The sequence below is a fragment of the Periplaneta americana genome, chromosome 2 (genome assembly GCF_040183065.1).
Source record: "Periplaneta americana isolate PAMFEO1 chromosome 2, P.americana_PAMFEO1_priV1, whole genome shotgun sequence".
Lineage (NCBI taxonomy): Eukaryota > Metazoa > Arthropoda > Insecta > Blattodea > Blattidae > Periplaneta > Periplaneta americana.
Window position 1 is genome coordinate 11,010,143 of NC_091118.1, and position 21,464 is coordinate 11,031,606.

General features: G+C 35.0%; 1 protein-coding gene across 1 annotated transcript in view; it reads left to right on the top strand.

The window, feature by feature from the left end:
- Nucleotides 1-10,349, top strand: part of LOC138713217 (cytochrome P450 4C1-like) — a 44,405-nt gene extending 34,056 nt beyond the window's left edge. The window contains exons 10-12 of the mRNA XM_069845130.1: nt 143-311; nt 1,144-1,323; nt 5,336-10,349. Coding sequence (XP_069701231.1) covers nt 143-311; nt 1,144-1,323; nt 5,336-5,487 — 501 coding nt within the window. The 3' untranslated portion in view covers nt 5,488-10,349. The remainder of the gene's footprint in view (nt 1-142; nt 312-1,143; nt 1,324-5,335) is intronic.
- Nucleotides 10,350-21,464: the final 11,115 nt, after the last annotated feature.

Below are 21,464 nucleotides of genomic sequence, written 5' to 3' on the forward strand. Positions count from 1 at the left end.
AGTGACTGGATTAATCTGGACCGATGGCGGGCTTAAGTGAGAGAGGCAATGAACCTCCTGGTTCTCTGATAGGCATTTATAAGTAAGTTATAAGTAATTGTTTCGACAGTGTGAGGAGAATTTGAAAGTAGGTGTGTTCCAGGACCGGGTGGTGCAGGAGCTGCAACAGGTATTCGGCGATTCCGATCGCCCGGCGACGTACGAAGACTTACAGCAGATGCAGTACCTGGAAATGGTTCTCAAGGAATCCATGAGGATGTATCCCCCTATTCCGTTGGTAGGAAGGAGACTCACTCAAGACTACAAACTTGGTATGTACACTTATTTGTCATCTTACATTATCTTCTACACGCAACTCGTCTATTTCGCGGCGCATTCTTGTCCACAAATTCCTACTTATTATTCCTCTGAATCAAACTACTCTGTCTTCAAGTCTCTGGTCACAGTGTTTATATTCTGTTAAGGATAACCCTGGAACATTTTTGAAAGAAACATAATTTGTTAATGTTATGTTACTTAAGGGCCGACTTCCCCAAACATATTTAATTTTAAATGTCAGTTAAAGTATCTTTAATTGACACTTAAAGTGACTATGCATTTCACCTACACAAATTGGGCTTTATTCTTTCATTAAACTCCACTATTTTAAGTTAATTGGTCATTATTTCCGAAGGAGACGATTATTTTATTTCAATACAATATGCGAAAAATATTTGCAATCTTTCCTATACTCCACTTTCCATATAGGCCTATAAGTATTAACGTCATCTATCATCTGAAATGTTCTTCTGCCCCCAAACTTTTCTACCGTTCACCATTCCTTCTAAAGCATCCTTAAATAGGCAGTTTCTTCTCAGCCAGTGACCCAGTCAATTCCTTTTTCTTTCCTGATCACTTTCAGCATCATTCTTTCTTCACCCACTCTTTCCAACACAGCTCTATTTCTTATTCTGTCTGTTCATTTCACAGCTTCATTCTTCTCCGTATCCATATTTCAATTGCTTCTAGTCGTTTCTCTTCACTTAGTTGTAATATCCATATTATTGTTGTTATTATTATTATTATTATTATTATTATTATTATTATTATTATTATTATTGAACAAGAACATACTTATCAAACAATATTTCTGAATTTTTACAGGAGACCACGTGATCCCTGCTGGAGCGAATTTAATATTTTTTATGAAAGGAATACAGAACGACGCAAGGTACTTCCCAGAGCCTGACAAGTTCGACCCCGATCGTTTTCTGCCGGAAAACACGAAGGACAGAGACCCTCTCTCCTACTTTCCCTTCAGTTACGGACCCAGAATTTGTGTGGGTACGTTCTTTAACGTATTACGTAGCATATTCACTGAAATTAAATTATTGTGAGGTAAAAAGACGTCGTTGAAAAAAGTATTACAATATAAATTAGGTCTACGTAGGATTCCCGTGTGTAATAGATGTGAAAATTGGGCACTATTAACAGTTTTTGTCACAACAAAAGGTAAGGAATATAGTTCACAGTTTATGCCGTATAGGGCAGTGATGTCAAGCCCAAATGATGGACACGTGATGGACTGTGAAAAGAATAGGAACAGAAAGTAGCTTGAAAACCTAGTTGGACTGGTACAGATGATGTGCTAGTACTCAAACTAATCGAATTAAGCCTCTAGACCAGACGTGCTCACATCAGGAATTTTTCAATCTAGGCGCCTGAGCATTTGGTGGGAGGAAGCCGGAAACCTGTTGAAACCTGTATCGCGCATTCAAGCGTAGCGTAACCAAGATGTAACATTGCTGGCGGTTTACGTATTTAGTTACCGGTATCTTTTTTCTTTCTTTCTTTATTTAGTCCTTTATCTTTTACATTGCTTTTATTCACGTCTTTATTAATTCATTTCTTTCATTTCTAATTCTTTATTTATTTATTTATTTATTTATACTTTTTCTTTTCTGTCTATATTTATATACTTCTTTCGTTCTTTCTTTCTTTATGTATGTATGTATTTATTTACACTGCAAGTGGGCAAGCACCCGGTGGCAGTGGTATATACAATATAAACAATACACAATAAAATGATAAGCAATACACAATATAATATACAATATACAATACAATTTTACAACACATATACAATTTTATACACAATACAATAAGAAATACACAATACAATATTTATTCTGGGAGAGACAAGGTCATCAGACCTTCTTTTCTCCTCTTACACGAGTTTACAACTACAATATCAAGAATACAATTTTAATTAGAATTACAATTAATACTACATTTACAGTTACAATAAAGTTGAAGTACTAAAACTTTACGCGAATATATATATATATATATATATATATATATATATATATATATGGTATATAACTTTCGCTACTGGACCCCGGGCTCATTTCACCGGCATTATCACCTTCACCACATTCAGACGCTCAACCTAAAATGTTGATAAAGTGTCGTAAAATAACCTACTAAAATATAAAAAAATATAGGGAGTAGTAAAGATTAATTATATAGGGAGTGACGTACAGCAAATAACAAACATTAACATAGAGGGAATAATAGAGATTGGACCACCACACCATTAAGCTGTTCACTAAGCTTTATATGAAACGAGTCAAAGTCAGAATAGCAGATGTAATGTCAGGAGGACGTGAAATAGGGAGAGGAGTGCGCCAATGATACCCTTCTTCACCTACCCTGTTCAACATTTACTTGAAGGATTTACTGAAGAACTGTTTGAGAACATGGGAGGGGTGACAGTAGGAAGAAGAAGAATAAAGTGCATAAGATATGCTGATGATATGGCGTTGTTAGCACAAAAGAAGGTGAAACTAAGGGATATGCTAATGGAGCTAAATGACAGCTGTGAGCAGTATGGGATGAAGATAAATACCAACAAGACAAAGACCATGGTCATAGGAAAAAAGTAAAGATAGTAAACGTGCGAATTCAAAATAATGTATGTATTTATTCACACTGCAATGGGTATATACCCGGTGGCAGTGGTAACTAATTACACTCAATAATGACAGCTAATACAATACAGTGAATATGCTACGTAATACTTATTAATTAAAAATACAATTAATAATAATACTAATAATTAATAATAATAATAATAATAATAACAACAACAACAACAACAACAACAGGGAATATACAAAATTAAATGAAACGATCACTTAAAATAACATTTGAAATATTCTAATTTGTATCTTAAAACTAAGATCGAACTAAAAGCCACGAGTATATGTTCATATTTGCACAAGTACCTTTCAACATTACACTCATTTCGCTGTCAACTCACTCACTGCACTGGAACTACGACACATTTCACTGATTCTATCCTGATTTCACTAACACTTCAAAAACATTTCACTGTTCAAATTCTTTGCACTGCCACTATAAACTATAAAGCTTCACTGACAGGAACACGTTTCACTTACACAGCACACTTCACTGACACGACATACTTCTTCACTGATACAACACATTTCACTGACACAACATAATTCTTCACTGATACAACACTTCAATAACAACATATCATTTACACCCTTTAAATACTGTGTATAATTACCGTCTATTAGTAAGGTCCTTAAGCCTATTTTTAAATGCATTTATGGTTGTTGGTAAAGCCTTTAGTAAGTCTGCAGGTAAAGCATTCCGGTCCCTGATAGTACGATTGAGAAAAGAAAACTTTCCAGTGTCCGTCCTCTGTCTTCTTTCCCTCAATTTATATGAGTGGTCGTTCCTTGAAGAGTAATTTGGCGGCTGCAACTTATTTTTTATTTCTCTCCAGGCAGGCTCACCTCTGTATGTTTTGAACAGTGCGCACAATCGAATTCGCGTTCTCCTGTCCGTGAGTGTGTCCCATTTTAATGGTGAATTTTTCCGACAACACTTAAGAGCCCGTTTTTTAATCTTTTCCAATGTCTTAATATGTTCTAATTTGTAAGGATCCCAACATGCAGCACCATATTCCATTACTGGACATACTAGTGATTTATATGCAATCTCTTTGGATTTGTCAGAACCTTTTCTTAGTACCCTCATCACAAAGTGTAACGCTCTCCATGCCTTTCCCGCTGTGTCTGTAACGTGTTCCCCCCAGCCGAGATCGCTGCTAAATGTTATTCCGAGGTATTTACATTTGTTAACTTCCGGAATGGTTTCACCCCCTAACGTATACGATGCGACTATTTTATTTCTTTTCCTGCAATGGAGCAAGTGGACAACTTCAAATACTTGGGGTGTACTATAAGCAGTAACATGAGCTGCTGCCAGGAAGTCAAAAGGAGGATAGCAATGGCAAAGAAAGCTTTTAATAGAAAAATTAGCATCTTCTGCGGACCTCTGGAGAAAGATTCAAGGAAGAGACTAGTGAAGTGCTGTGTGTGGAGTGTAGCATTGTATGGGGAAAAACATGTACATTACGACGACGTGAAGAGAGGCGGATATAAGCATTTGGAATGTGGATATGGAGAAGAATGGAGCGTGTGAAATGGACAGACAGAATAGAATCGAAAATGTGTTGGAAAGAGTGGCTGAAGAAATAATGATGCTGAAACTAACGAAGAGGACAAGGAATTGGCTGGATCACTCTTTGAGAGGAAACCGCCTTCTGAAAGATGTACTGGAAGGATTGGTTAACGGGAGAAGAGTTCGGGGCAGAAGAAGATATCAAATGATACACGACATTAATTAATTTATTTATTTATTGGGTTATTTTACGACGCTGTATCAACATCTAGGTTATTTAGCGTCTGAATGATATGAAGGTGATAATGCAGGTGAAATGAGTCCGGGGTCCAACACCTAAAGTTACCCAGCATTTGCTCGTATTGGGTTGAGGGAAAACCCCGGAAAAAACCTCAACCAGATAACTTGCCCCGACCGGGATTCGAAACCGGGCCACCTGGTTTCACGGCCAGACGCGCTGACCATTACTCTACAGGTGTGGACTATACGACATAAAGATACGTGGATCATGTGCGGAGACTAAGAGGAAGGCAGGAAGTAGGACAGACTGGAGAATGCTGGGTTTGCAGTGAAAGATCTCTCCTTGAGCAGAACAAATGAATGAATGAATGAATGAATGAATGAAGGAATGGATTAATTAATTAATATATTAACTCCTAAGGACAGTCGTTGGCCCTCTAAAATATTTGTTTTTGCATGTATTTTTTATGCATCGCCAATCTTAAAGGACGGTAACTTTTATGTGGCTTGATGATGATGTAATACAAAATTAAGGACTACTCTATTGTTAATGAAGCGAAATCTGTTGCACGTTACTCAAACCGTCACTATAGGCCTGCTGTATATCTGTTTTCAGCTCAGAAACAAGGGATGGTGATGTTGAAGACTGGAATGTCTGGACTGCTACGACGATACAAGCTACTGCCGGGCACTACACCGCTGTCTCTGGACTACAAAATGAATCTTATGTCAAACACTGGTATCACTGTGAGACTGGCTGAGCGATGAAATAGAAGACTTCGAAGCGAGGACTCAAACCCTCATGTTAGGGAAAGGGAGATATATACATCTTGATTACACTACTTTTGACACTATATCACTTCGGAATATATATATATATATATATATATATATATATATATATATATATATATATATATGAGGCACTCAGAAACAAAGTGATACAAGTGACATTTTTATAAAAATTGAGATAAGTTTATATTCTAAATCTTTAACGTCACTTCTGTTGAGAAAAAATGTAATGTAAGTTTAGTTCCAGTCAGTGCTGCTCCATGTCGGCCTTACACTTGTATTACAATGCATACAGAGTTTTGACTGAGAGGCAAACTAATACCACAGTCTACTATGTACAGTCGCGAAGCTTGAGGTGATTTTTTGCAAAGCTCATGATAAAGCGCTCCAAGCGGTTAGCAACTAGAAACAATAGACTGTCCGCGGTCGACTTTGGACTGTGTCGTATTTCCATCGAGTGCTAGTTCGTTGCGTATTTCACATTGATGCTTGTGAAATGTTCGTTATTGGTTGTAATGAAAATGTTGATGGCTAAAATACAATAATTGGAATAATAATATTTTACTAGAGACGTAGAAAAATTAAGTTTGTTTTAATGAAATTTATTGATCACGTTTTATTTTCAATTCTGGTGGGATTATTATTGCTTAGGCCTACTTTTTTTTTCAAAGGATATGTTTTTAATTATAGCTGTTAATTTTGTTGTTATTTTTATTTGTTACTTTACTAGAGACGTAGAAAAATTCTGTTACAATAAAATTTATTGATCACGTTTTATTTCCAATTCTGGTGTGATTATTATTGCTTAACCTCATCCCACTTTGTTAACTACGTAAGCCTACACTACAAGTACCGGTACACGTAAGTTACTCCATTAATTCATATTTCCATTATTATTGTTGTAAAGGGAAATGCAAATTAATATTTACTGGTTTCATAGTTAATTATCGCTATAATCTTGAATGATTGAAGCGATTATAGTAAATATCAGTTCGTTTTGCCCAAACAAAAATAATATTAACCTATTTCTTGCAGGTATCTCCGAGTTTATGGTGGAATTTGATATACTTCATTAAAATAATAAATTAACTTTATGCATTTAATATTTCAATAATGGAAGGAAGGTGTTAATTTTTCCAAAAGAACACAACGAAAGTGTAACATATTTTGTCGTCTACTAGGAGAGAGATATGCGATGATGAGGCGATAGTAGCGATCCTAGTGGTGGGCAACTACCCATGTTTGCATTTTTAGTACATATTGAGCTTCGCGACTGTATATAGTAGACTGTGCTAATACAAGTGCGTTGTTTACATATTGTTGTTGCGTTTCTTCTGTTTGGTAACATATTACATATTCGAAACATCTTCGTGGAAGGCCTGCACACATTGCGCTGGACCAACTATACAATAAGGATAACTTTTGCTAAGTGGAGCAACTAGCATAGCCAAAGAAATTCATCCCACCCATACACTACTCTATATTTGAACACCTGAAGCATGAAGGCTGGGCCTATAATAAGGACTGCAGGACGTGGAAGAGTGCGTGGAAGAGAAGGTTCAAGGAATACTCGCGGTAGGAGTCCTACAGTCGCACCACAGTCTAGTATATACAGTCGCGAAGCTCAATACGTAGTAAATATGCAAACATTAGATAGTTGCTCACCGCTAGGATCGCTAATATCGCCTCATTACAGGCAATGCAAAATAGTACCGTCACAGTCTATTGTTTCTAGCACCCTCAAAACTCAAGCTTCGTGACCTTATATAGTAGACTGTGGTCGCACTTCATGACAGAAACATAGATGTTGCAGCAGGGAGAGATGTGATTTCTTCAGATGAGGCTAGTGACGTAATGAACAGCGACTAAGGCTGAATTTCATTTAAAATTAAACATTTTCTTAACCCTCTTCTTTCGGAGTAGTAAAAACAACATCAACTGTTGCCCTAGAAATTGAATATAATATTCAGCCAATCAGACACTATGTATTAAAAAAAGGATCTAAAAATACATTTAAAATTGCAAGCCTCATCCAGATCTCAGATTTCTTCAAACTGTCAGATAATATCCTGTGTAATTTCTACAAAATAAACAAAGAAGAAATACTAGTCTATATCACAGACACACTCATTGTTAAAACTTTAGTTGTGAAATTCCTCCATGGAAATGGGTGATTCTAGAACATAGCATACAAATTCCAGGAAATCATTCCAAAAATGATCCTCCATACCTTCTTAAGTTAGATACCATGGAACTACTCTGCAGCACATATAAGGATCATATTCAAATTTATACAGACGGATCTCTAAACCCTGATGATGGGACAGCAGGAGCAGAGTATTATATTCCAAAATATCAAGAAAGTTACTTCATACCATGTTCATCCTCCTCCAGTCTTGACACTGAATTGCTAGCTATTGATGCTGCTCTTCAGTGTGTTACTCAAATTTCTGAAAAATCTATTTGCATGCTTACGGACTCCAAGGGGACTATATTTAATATAATTAAATATGTACCAAACCTATATGCACATAGAATTATTCCAATTCAGAAACAACTAAGTAAACTAAAAGAACTCCAAAAGGAAATAACATTTCAATGGATACCTAGTCATTGTGGTGTACCTGGAAACGAGAAAGTCGATAACGTTGGGAAATAAGCAACATGTTTGCAACCAAGACCTCTTCAAGTGATATGCCTTTGGTTCAGTAAAGTCTCATTTTATAAACTTATGAATCAACAATTGGTTTTCTTCTCAAAAAGGAAAAATTTTGCAGTCAGTTCAAAAGAAACCAAATGACCTGGAAATGTACAAAAATTGCCGAGACATGTTCAAACATTTTTAACAAGAACCAAAACAGGTCACATTGTCACACAATTGTACCTACACCGAATTCACATTTCTGATAATCCTACTTGTCTGTGGTGTAATAATCATGATGAAGATCTGGAACACATTCTTCTATACTGTCCATCCATAAACCACAAAAGAAGTAAATTAAAATCATCAGTACCAGTTGCAGAAGACACAGCCCTGCAGTATATATTGACTACACCCCCAACTCTGGCTACTAGCAACAGGCATCTATAATGAACACCGATCAAAATACCCCTCATTGCTCATGAAAAACAACAACTGAATAGACTATAGTGGACTTCATGTTGTCAGGAAAAGGGATACGTTAAGAAGACTGACTGAGTGATTCTTTCGGTTATACAGACACATTTTGTGTTATATATGATAATCAGAAAGCTCAAATGCTGTTAAGACAAGAATGTTTGAATGTTGTAAGCAATGTTCTTGTTCTTGTTTTAAATAATATAAAAATACTGAAAACTGTTGCACTTATATTACTTCTCCAAAAAATATTTTCGTCGGAAAATAACACAAGTGACTTTAGGACCCTATTTAACGTAAAATGATTTAGAATAGATAATTTCTATATAGAAGTTAAAAAAATATAGGTACCAACATACACAACTGTAAACTTACAGCAACATAGTCATGTAACAGATTTTTTAATTTCCTTTTCAACTTCAAAGTCATTTATCTCAAATTTTACTAAATGTCACTTGTATCACTTTGCTTCTGAGTGCCTCATATATGCTTTCACGTGTTATTGAAGGAAAAGAAGACATAACTCCATATTTAACACTTCTACCAATAAGAAGTTGTCACATTAATGACATGGATTTCACTGTTAAACTTATTAAATCAGGGCTAACAACTTTTATAACTCACATTGTGTTACCTTGTCATTAAGGTAAAGTATCTCTATATTGTATGTGTATTTATTTACACTGCAAGTGGGCAAGCACCCGGTGATAGTGGTATATACAATATTAACAATACACAATAAAATGATAACCAATACACAATACAATTTTACAACACATATACAATTTTACACACAATACAATAATAATACACAATACAAACAATAATAATACACAATACAATTTAACACAATGATAATAAAACATAAAATAAAATACCTAATTTTACAATACAACCTACATAATTATCTATAGGTCCTACATAAGTTTCAATAGTCTTTCACTTTACTCTCATCTCATTCCCTGTAGTGGCACTATGACGCATTTCACTGACACTTTAGCACACATTTCACTGACACTATAGAACACATTTCATTGACGCTATAAATTATCACTGATCGGAACTGTTCACTGCACTGTAAAACCATAACTTCACTGACTCACCTCGCTTCACTGATACAACAGTTCAAATAAGTCAAATAATTACATCCTTATGCATACCTATAAACAGAACTACATTTAAACTAAACATTTCTAGTCTAAGGCCCTCTTACACGCTAGTTTTAAATAATTTACAATCCAAACCAAGGAAGTAAACTCGTCAGCCTAGATAAATACATGTCACCTTAAAAAATTAAATGTTGAATGTCACCTTAATTTTAATTTTCACTTTATATACAACTTTTTAAATTATTCTTGAATCTCCTTAAGGAAGGACAGCCCTCAAAGACCGCTGCAGGTAGGTCATTCCAATCATTTATAGTTCTATTTAAAAATGAGAATTTACCTACATCCGTTTTCTGTTTCCTACATTTGATTTTAAAATCATGATCGTTCCTACCATAGTACGTTGGCTTTTCTAACCGAGCCGTTATAATTGTAATTCTTTATATAACGTTCCTTTTAAACTACAGAAGTTACTCATAGACGATAAGATGATAATTATAATTGTAATTCTTTATTTAACGTTACTTTTAAAGTACAGAGGCTATTCATAGACGATAAGATCATAATTATAATTGAAAATCTTATTTAACGTTCCTTTTAAACTACAGAGGCTATTCATAGACCATAAGATGATAATTATAATTGAAAATCTTATTTAACGTTCCTTTTAAACTACAGAGCTTACTCATAGACGATAATTATTATTGTAATTCTTTATATAACGTTCCTTTTAAACTACAGAAGTTAGTCATAGACGATAAGATGATAATTATAATTGTAAATCTTTATTTAACGTTCCTTTTAAAGTACAGAGGCTATTCATAGACGATAAGATAATAATTGTAATTGTAATTCTTTATTTAACGTTCCTTTTAAACTACAGAGGCTATTCATAGGCGATAAGATGATAATTATAATTGTAATTCTTTATTTAACGTTCCTTTTAAACTACAGAGGCTATTCATAGACGATAAGATGATAATTGTAATTGTAATTCTTTATTTAACGTTCCTTTTAAACTACAGAGGCTATTCATAGACGATAAGATGATAATTATAATTGTAATTCTTATTTAACGTTCCTTTTAAACTACAGAGGCTATTCATAGGCGATAAGATGATAATTATAATTGTAATTCTTTATTTAACGTTCCTTTTAAACTACAGAGGCTATTCATAGACTATAAGACGATAATTGTAATTGTAATTCTTTATTTAACGTTCCTTTTAAACTACAGAGGCTATTTATAGACGATAAGATGATAATTGTAATTGTAATTCTTTATTTAACGTTCCTTTTAAACTACAGAGGCTATTCATAGACGATAAGATGATAATTATAATTGTAAGTCTTTATTTAACGTTCCTTTTAAACTACGGAGGCTATTCACAGACGATAAGATGATAATTATAATTGTAAGTCTTTATTTAACGTTCCTTTGAAACTACGGAGGCTATTCATAGACTATAAGGCGATAATTGTAATTGTAATTCTTTATTTAACGTTCCTTTGAAACTACGGAGGCTATTCATAGACGATAAGATGATAATTGTAATTGTAATTCTTTATTTAACGTTCCTTTTAAACTACAGAGGCTATTCATAGACGATAAGATGATAATTGTAATTGTAATTCTTTATTTAACGTTCATTTTAAACTACAGAGGCTATTCATAGACGATAAGATGATAATTGTAATTGTAATTCTTTATTTAACGTTCCTTTTAAACTACAGAGGCTATTCATAGACGATAAGATGATAATTATAATTGTAAGTCTTTATTTAACGTTCCTTTTAAACTACGGAGGCTATTCACAGACGATAAGATGATAATTATAATTGTAAGTCTTTATTTAACGTTCCTTTGAAACTACGGAGGCTATTCATAGATTATAAGGCGATAATTGTAATTGTAATTCTTTATTTAACGTTCCTTTGAAACTACGGAGGCTATTCATAGACGATAAGATGATAATTGTAATTTTAATTCTTTATTTAACGTTCATTTTAAACTACAGAAGCTATTCATACACGATAAGATGATAATTGTAATTGTAATTCTTTATTTAACGTTCCTTTTTAAACTACAGAGGCTATTCATAGACGATAAGATGATAATTTTAATTACATTGCTTTGTTTAACGTTAATTTAGAGTATACGTTCTCATAGACTATTCATAATCTTGTTTCTAGCTATCTATATTCATATCCTCTTACCAATTCTGTACGTATTTACGTATCAACATACCCAATTTTCCTCTCAGCCTTGCGTCCATCAGTCTTTTTGCTGTGTAGCAAGAATAAGAAAACGTCACAGAAGTCGTATGCACATTCAAGTATTTTAGACGAGTTTGAGACTGTCCCAGGATATCACTGAGACTGGGCTGAGACTACCATTCAGGGGTCGTGGGACGATCACAGTTGGCTGAAAGAAAAAATGGCGGCTATTTTAGACGAAGATCGAGTATTTTTATTTAATTGGAAATGAAAATGATATTGGACATAAACCACGGTTGCCAAGAATCTATTTTAGAGACAGTGAAAATTTACTAGAATTTTAACAATAATGAACAGCTTTACCAACGTTGCAGGTTAACAGACGACGCCGCTCTTTTTTTTTATTATCCGTGAAAACTTTATTGTACAAAACATACATTATAGTTGAGCTGAGGAAGCAATATTAACAACACACGGAATACGTATTCGGGGAGCCATCATGTGATGGTCGCTGAAACACACCGTTGTAAATAACATTTATGCTCGAATATGCCGAAATGTGGTAATTATACACCTGGTAGCAGACCTTTAATGCATGTCACTAAAGTACACCTACTCATTAAACGTCAGGTCTTTCAGCCAATGACGACTCAGGTTACAACTGTTCAGCCAATGACAGGTCAGCTTTCTACCGTTATAAAACCGCAAGTATCTATTATTCTCGGATATGCAATCGAAAGAGAATTAGCGAAAAGTCTCGGAGGCTGGAAATCCAATACTGTCGCAGAAGGTTATGTTCTGTTACTATAATAATTAGCGTTAATTGTAAATAATATTCAAATAAATTCAATTTGTCATCTCGTTTTTCAATGTCTAATTTAATTTCAATGTTATCTCTGTAGGTTCTTATGGCCTAGCAAGGTCAATGTGGACATCTGTTCCTCGGAAAGCTCCCGGTCGGGGCAAGTTACCTGGTTGAGGTTTTTTCCGGGGTTTTCCCTCTACCCAATACGAGCAAATGCTGGGTAACTTTCGATGCTGGACCCCGGACTCATTTCACCGGTATTATCACCTTCATATCATTCAGATGCTAAATAACCTAGATGTTGATACAGCGTCGTAAAATAACCCAATAAAATAAAAAAAAATCCTCGAAAAAAATCAATACTTTCGTGTCTGCGCACATCTCACAACATACGGGACATTGCTCCAGGTCAGATACAATAAAATTAATAATATCAAGTTAGAAATATGGTCGAGCATAAAAAGTCGTATGAGACTCGCCTATAATGGTAATTAAGAAGCTCGTATGAAAATTATGAAACTCGCTTGCGCTCGTTTCATAAATATCCATTACTCACTTCTTAATTACCTTCATTATAGGCTCGTTGCATAATGTACTATTATATTGTATTATCGCCGCCAGTGTTGCCAACAGTTGTTCGTATAATCCCGCTAGATGACTTTCGAAAACCCGCGATTTTCTAGCAAATATCTCTAGATTTTAATGTATACTTATTATTCAATAATAATAATAATAATAATAATAATAATAATAATAATAATAATAATAATAATAATAATAGTAATAATAATAATAAAGATAGAGCATCCACCCGCCAATGTAACGAATATTGCACACTTTTTTTAATCCCGATGTGGCGCTATAAAGCAATTTTGAACACTTTTATTACATACACAACCTATTTAAATTCTTATTGCACTATATATGTTGCCGTTAAAACCCAAAATCCGACAAAACAAGTTTCAACTAGTAAAAAGTAATTTTAAAATATAGATAGAAAGCGAATTTTCGTAAGATCTAGAATCAATGACAGGTTAAGTTTGGTTTGTATAGGTTTCTTTTAGGCTTTTATCAAACAAAACTGGTTGAGGTTTTTTCCTGGGTTTTCCCTCAACCCAATATGAGCAAATGCTAGGTAATTTTCGGTGCTGGACCCCGGACTCATTTCACCGTCATCATCACCTTCATCTCATTCAGACGCTAAATAACCTGATATGTTGATACAGCGTCGTAAAATAACCTAATAAAAAAAACAAACAAAAACTACACAAACCAAACCTAACGTGACATTGATTCTAGATTATACGAAAACTCACTTTCTATCTTTATTTGCTTAAACTAGTTTATACTAGCTGAAACTGGTTTTGACGGATTTCGGGTTTTAACGGTAACATATATAATATGGAATTATCACTACATTAACACATCCATTATTTCACAGAACACACACTGAACGAATTAAACGTAATTATGAAAGCCGCTTATAATGCTAATATGAATTTCATTTCAGAAACTTTAAAGATTAAAACCCGCTAGTATTCCCGCTAAGCGGGATAATATAATTTTACCCGCGGGATGGTTATCCAAAAAAGCTAGATTTAGCGGGAAAACCGCTGAATTGGCAACACTGATCGGCGCTGCCTCATACTTAACATGCCAGCATCATAACGTGGGGTGTGCTTTTAAAACATAATTTGCCGACCGATTGTTGCTCTGTAGGTTTCACTCTAAGCGTCAGTGTTGCCATATTTAGCGATAATCTTTAAATCTAGGGAATTCTGAATCAGTCTCAGCGACAGAACATCCTTCTACTCATCATCTTTCAGCATTTCTATTCCACGCCTCTGCAATTCTCTCCCTGACCACGTCAGAGACTGTCGGACAATATCAAAATTCAAATTTAAATTAAAAAATCACATTCTAGTTCGTATAATTGCTTGTTGAACACATGTCAGGTTGCGCAACTTCACCTTAACCCATGACATATAGTAAATATTGTAACTATGCTGTTGTAAAATTGAAAATTAATATGTAATGTATTTATTATTATTATTATTATTATTATTATTATTATTATTATTATTATTGTCAGTTATCAATATCATCATTGCTATCTCTGTTTTCTTTCTTTTCGTTGTATTAGCTTGATGAGTGCACTATAATGTACTTTTGACTCTGTTGACCCTCTATAGGGCTTTAACTTAATTTGTATCATTTTCATCAGTGTTTGTATTTCTTTTTTGTATTTATATGTGCTATCTGGTAGGATGGAAGAGAAGGCCTTATGGCCTTAATCCTGTCAGAGTAAATAAATTATTATTATTATTATTAAAATACAATTAGCGAGTTTTCTGCTGATTTTTATTTTCTTCCACCTTTTTTTTTTCTTTTAATTTAAAACATTCAACTGCATTTATGCACTTCTTAGTTTTAGCCTAATGATTCATACGTGAAAGCCCATCTGATATATTTGTGATCAGGGATGAAAGATGCTGATTCAATGATTCTCACGGGTTAGGTCTCTCTCAATGCTACTGATCCAACACCCATAAACGGCGGCAACTTTGATTGACACGTGACGAGCCGCGAGCTGCAGCTGATGTAATTTTGGTTCTTCCCCGCTACGCGGAAATTTTCCACTCCGAACCGACCCAAGGGAATTGAATATTGGAATTTTGTGCCGACAGTTTGTGTGAAGCAAATGAGACTATAGTTTTTGCTGGTTTTAATACATTGTAATATATATTTAAAAAGTGTTAGATTTCACAAAACAATTTGTGGTCAAACGCTTAATGTAAATTTTCACATTTGCAATTTGCCAGGAAGTGTGGTGTCAATGATCGGATCGAGTGCAGTGTATTCACGATCAGCTGTTCCCACGCCTTTCATCTCAACATCACTGCTTCGTGTTAAGGAACCTTGCAATACACGCTCTTGAAGTAAGTTGAGTCTCCTCTTAGCAGCTTGCATGTGTTTAAAATAGTAATATGCGTTACAAGAGCGGTATGTTGACGTTTTCATGGTCGAGGAAAAGATTGAAAAAGCAAAACGTAGTTGAGCTTTTTTAATTTCCGAGAACATGAAAACAAACATACCGCTCGTGTATCGTACATTATTTTGTGCGAAGATCGTTTATTACATACCTGAAAGACGAATTTCTAATTAGTTGCAATGAAATCTCCATGTTGGTTTCAGTTTAATGACGGCAACTTCGGAAAACCAAAATATCTTTCTTCAACATTGTTGCGTTAAAATGTTTTCTGTGTTTACTATACTCCAGCAGGCCGTGATATACATCTGTCTTTCCCCCCCCCCCCCAGTCTGTAAATGCGAACTTAAAACAAACGGTAAGGTTATGTAATGATTTATTTTTCATTTTAATATTTTAACAATATTATTTATATAACATATTGCAGTAATAACATCGGCATCTGGACTCTTGTCGATTTTTTCACGGCTTCCTTAATGTTACTTGTATCAGGAATGCAATAAGTTTCGTGGAGTAGTAGAATTTACTTAATTTTTGCAAATATTTAAAAACAATAATTAACATTGCAATTTAGGTGAAATTGCAGTGGTAAGTTTCCAATTTATAATTATTACTATGTTAAACGTCTCTAAAAATAATATGTTAAAAGCCTAAAGCAGTAAAATGAATGTCGCGCTTAAGCGGTAAGAAGAGGGAAATTGTTATGTGTGTTACGTTGGGAATACTGAATGTGGTATTTCACACTTACCGCGTATTGGTTCTGTGCGGAAAACAAGCAAATACGCACGATCTCGCACAAACATCTTTCCCGTCACATTGTTGTTGATAGATGTTCTGCAGGAGTTGATAATGATAACGCAGCTTGTCACGTGTAGTACGCGCCCTTTGTATGCCTTGGGATTTAAAAAACTGCTGAATAGCTGGTTTGACAATGTAGGTCCATTTATGAACAATGTTAGATGAAGACCGTCTCACTCTATCAGTCACTGCCTCCCAAAAACATTTAAAATCTTCGGTAATTTTGTCATCACGTAATAACTGAGAGTTCAGTTTCCAATAACTTTTCCCTATCTGTGGTACATGATGAAGTTTTTCCACTTTCAACATTACGCAGTCATAGTCAGTAAAGGAAACTGGCATCGTATTGACCGTTTTAAGTTTATCTGTTGAAGCTGCGTTCACGTAAATTCTGTCGATACGAGACGCTGCATTCAGGTGATGATACGTAAACCGAATGTTGTTGCCACGCAGTTTTTCCCACACATCATACAGGGACATCATTTTATTTTTACTTAAATTTTTATTGTACCTGCGTTTTTGAATGTACTTCACTCCCACCCTTTCTACTAATGAAGTTCCAACTGTCTTCCAGACAGAATCAAGACCGCATATAGTAAACACCACTGAATTAGTGAGTATAGTACGTTCCAGAAATATGTTCGCGTTTTCCAGTGACGAAAGAGCTTTCAATATTGAATCATATTTTCGCACAGGTACTTTCCGTTTGTATACGTCGCATCCCGATTTCCCCCACCTGCTTCTGCACGCCCCTCTGTAAAAGCTGGGCTGTCTTAGCTCTTTTCTGAAAACATTAATTTCTGTTAGGAATTGGACGTTTACGTAATATTATAAAACTGTTTAAAATAACTTAAATAAAAAGGCCGCGTTAAATAATTAATTGTCACGTGATTTCCCCCCTTTCTACGATTCTGCGGCATAACCACTTGGATGGACAGTAGATAGCATGCCTGAGTAATTTTATCTGTGCGAGTCGGGCAGAAGTGAAGATTGAATTTACAGTACGTAGAGTAGGTACAGAATTATTTCAACATGAGTTACTAGTACGAAGGACGAAACTGGAAATTGCAATTAGATGCAATAGTCTATATTGCGATAATATGCACAAAAGAACTGAAGCCTGTATCGAAATGAACGGCCACCATTTTCAAAAATGTGTTTAAATATCCATATTATGATTATTTTTCAATTTAACTTCATTCTCTATATTGTACGCTAATGTGCTGTAGACAGTATAATATACACTGCATAATGAATACGTTCGCATGGATAACTCAGTTAGTGAGTAAAAACATTTATTGTTAATACTGTACTGCATTTTGATTAAACAAAAACCTAATGAAAATTATCGAACTCAAAATCGCGATATTTCCTAGTTTACGTAAATGGCTGAAGTACTTTTCTTCCCTCCTATACCTAGTAAAGTGATTTGTTTGTGTTTCACGCCAGTATCATCGAACTCCAGTCGTGGAAGGGGGTAGCGAACGGTGTTTCCGGTTCTCTAAAGGTATAGCCAGGTTAATATTAAAAATGTTAGTAAAAATAAAATGATGTCCCTGTATAATCCGAGTTGAAGGGTCATGCGGTCTAAGGCAATCGATGGATTATATTCTCCAGTTTGGTCTTTTGCATGGAGCACAGAATTAAAATCTCCACCAAAAAATAGATGATCAAAATTATAATAAGGTAATTTATGTGTAATAAAGTGTTCTCTTTCTGCTCTTTTATTCGAACCAGAAGGGAGGTAAACATTTACGTATAGCGTATTATCATTTTTTAACAGCATCGTTATTCTGCCACTTGGATGGATTTCGAATTGTTCAATTTCAATACTAGAACGACACACAATGGCAGTGCCTCTTTCATTTTCCCCAGGGTTGCATATCGCATAAAACCGTGGACCCAAAAAATGCATATTATCTACATTTATTTCTTGTAACAAAAAAAATATCGATATCATTGTCATTAATAAATCTTGTTAATTGCTGTTACTTAGATCTACTGCGAAGAAGATTAACATTGAGCAATGCCACTACATTTAAAGTGAGTGACATCAAAAATGCATTTTATAATAATACAACTAATTATGATATCATTACCCTTCGACTTTGGAAGTTACGGTTTGTTTCTTTTTAGCAAGACGAGGATCTCTTGAATTAACCTGCCTCTTTAAACAAGGTGGAATTATTAAATCAGTCGTTTCACTATCCATTAGTGTATCCGGAAACATTGCATCATAAGAATCATCTGTTCCGTGTTCCTGATTCACCGTAGAAATAGGAAGGTCATTCACACGATCGACAGGCATACTTTCTTTCGTGTCTTGTTGTGAGGCAGTTTGTGTACTGACCTTGACATTGACATCGTGCGCAGAAGGATTATTCTGCGATGAAGCGGTGTTTGGTTGTGGGGGAATGCCATCCTCGGGTATCTTGTCTGACGTTGTCTCTGTTGTTATGGTTGAACTGTTAACTGATAAATCCATAACTTCAGATACGTCTTCTTTGTTTACTGATGACGTCGAAGCGGTAGCTTTAGTTTCCGTCGTATTGCTGGATATATTATTTTTGCTAACATCCACTTCCAGTTGTTGAGAAATAGTATGCTCTCTTTCTGCAGGGTCGTGGTTATTTACATCCATCTGAAGCACAGATCGTCCCGCCGACAGCGTCCCAGCTACCAACTTAGACCAAGCAGGTTGATCACTTTTATTACGAGAAATCATATTCGCGAGGTCTTTTCTGTTAGGACAGTTGCTTCGCCAATGACCAGTTTGATGACAGTATGAACAAGTAGTAGGTTGATTTTCATAACTTACTAAGGCTTTAAATCCACAAACATCAATATATGAAGGAATATGCGTTTTCAGACCCATTTTAACTGTACGCACTCCATTCTTAATCTTTTATCTAAAAGCCTGTCCCCATGAATCATCAGTAACTGAATAAACCGTGCCGTATTTTTCAAGAACACTACTTATACAGGGACATCATTTTATTTTTACTAACATTTTTAATATTAACCTGGCTATATCTCTGTATTAAAAGTCTAGAATCGGAAACACCGCTTGCTCCCCCTTCCAAGACTGGAGTTCGATGATACTGCCGTAAAATACAAATCACTTTACTAAGTATAGGGGGGAAGAAAAATAGTTCATCCATTTATGTAAACTAGGAAATATCGCAATTTTGAGTTTGATAATTTTCATTAGCTTTTGTTTAATCAAAATACTGTACTGTATTAACACTTAGTGTTTTTACTCACGAATTGAACTATCCATTCGGACGTATTAATTACGCCGTGTATATTGTACTGTTACAGCACATTAGCGTACAATATAGAGAATGAAGTTAAATTGAAAAATAATCATAATACGGTTATTTAAACACATTTATGAAAATGGTGGCCGTTCATTTCGATACAGGCTTCAGTTCTTTTGTGCATATTATCGCACTATAGACTATTGTACCTAATTCCAATTACCAGTTTCGTCCATCGTACGAGTAACTCATGTTGAATTAATTATATACCTACTCGTACTCTATAAAAGAGTACCTTACGTACTGTAAATTTAATCTTCACTTCTGCCCGATCCGAAAAGATAAAATTACTCAGAAATGCTATCTACTGTCCGTTCAAGTGGTTTTGTCGCAGGGTCGTAGAAAGGGGGAGGGGAAATCACGTGACAGTTAATTACTTAACGAGGCCCTTTTATTTGAGTTATTTTAAACAGTTGTATAATATTACGTAGACATCCAATTCCCAACAGAAATTAATGTTTTCAGAAAAGAGCTAAGACAGCCCAGCAACTAGACTTTACAGAGGGGCGAACAGAAGCAGAATGGGGGAAACCGGGATGCGACGTACGCAAACGGACGACAGTACCTGTGCGAAAATATGATTCAATATTGAAAGCTCTTTCGTCACTGGAAAACGCGAAGATATTTCTGGAACGTACTAGGCCTATACTCACTAACTCAGTACTGCATACGCGGACTTGGTTCTGTGTGGAGAACGGTTGTAAGTTTACTAGTAGAGGGGGTGGGAGTGAAGTACATTCAAAAACTCAGGTACAATAAAAATTGAAGTAAAAATAAAATGATGTCTCTGTATTAGTATTAGAAAGTTCTGGAGGAAGGTTATAAATTTTGACAGATTTAATACCGGGTCCTGCTTTCTCTATTTTCACTTTGGTTCTCTGTCCATTAGAAAATGTGAACAAATCACCTTTGGTTCTTTCTAATATTTCTTCAACAATGTTAGTGGAAGTACATTTAATGAAGACTTGCCGTGTCACTCCATTCAGTTGAATCATCTCTAGTTGTTCTTCCATTAGTCGGAGATCTTCATAAATCCATTCGTGAAGTAAATATGGTCCTGGTCGAGGAATATCTTGCTCGGTGAAGGATATCACAAGCGTTTGTTTCATTTCTACCATCATAATTCTTATCAAATAAATATCAGGAGACTTAGTCAAAAGGATATACACGCAAACTTGTGCAGGAACACTTAACAAAAATAATCACAGTTTATAACTCTAATAAAGTCACTGTAATATAATATAATATGTCACTTATGAAACTGAAACACTCACTGGTCAGACAGTACAATCGCATGCGTACGCTACCAAAGCTTGCTCGCAAATGATTGCTGGTAACTCTGAGATATTGAAAATAACAAACTTTCGTTGAGTGCAAGAGAATAGTTAATTGAACTCTCGAATGACACCGGACTTAAATGAAATTCCAAGCGGAAGGTATGGTTAATTTCTGGACCGCATCACAAGTGAAAAGAGAACATAGTGAACTGCACAATGGTGCTTTAGAGATTTTAAGTCAGTTTGCTTCTACGTATCTGTGTGAGAAAGGGTTTTCATCACTAACTCTAATAAAAACAAAGTACCGAAATCGACTCGAGTAT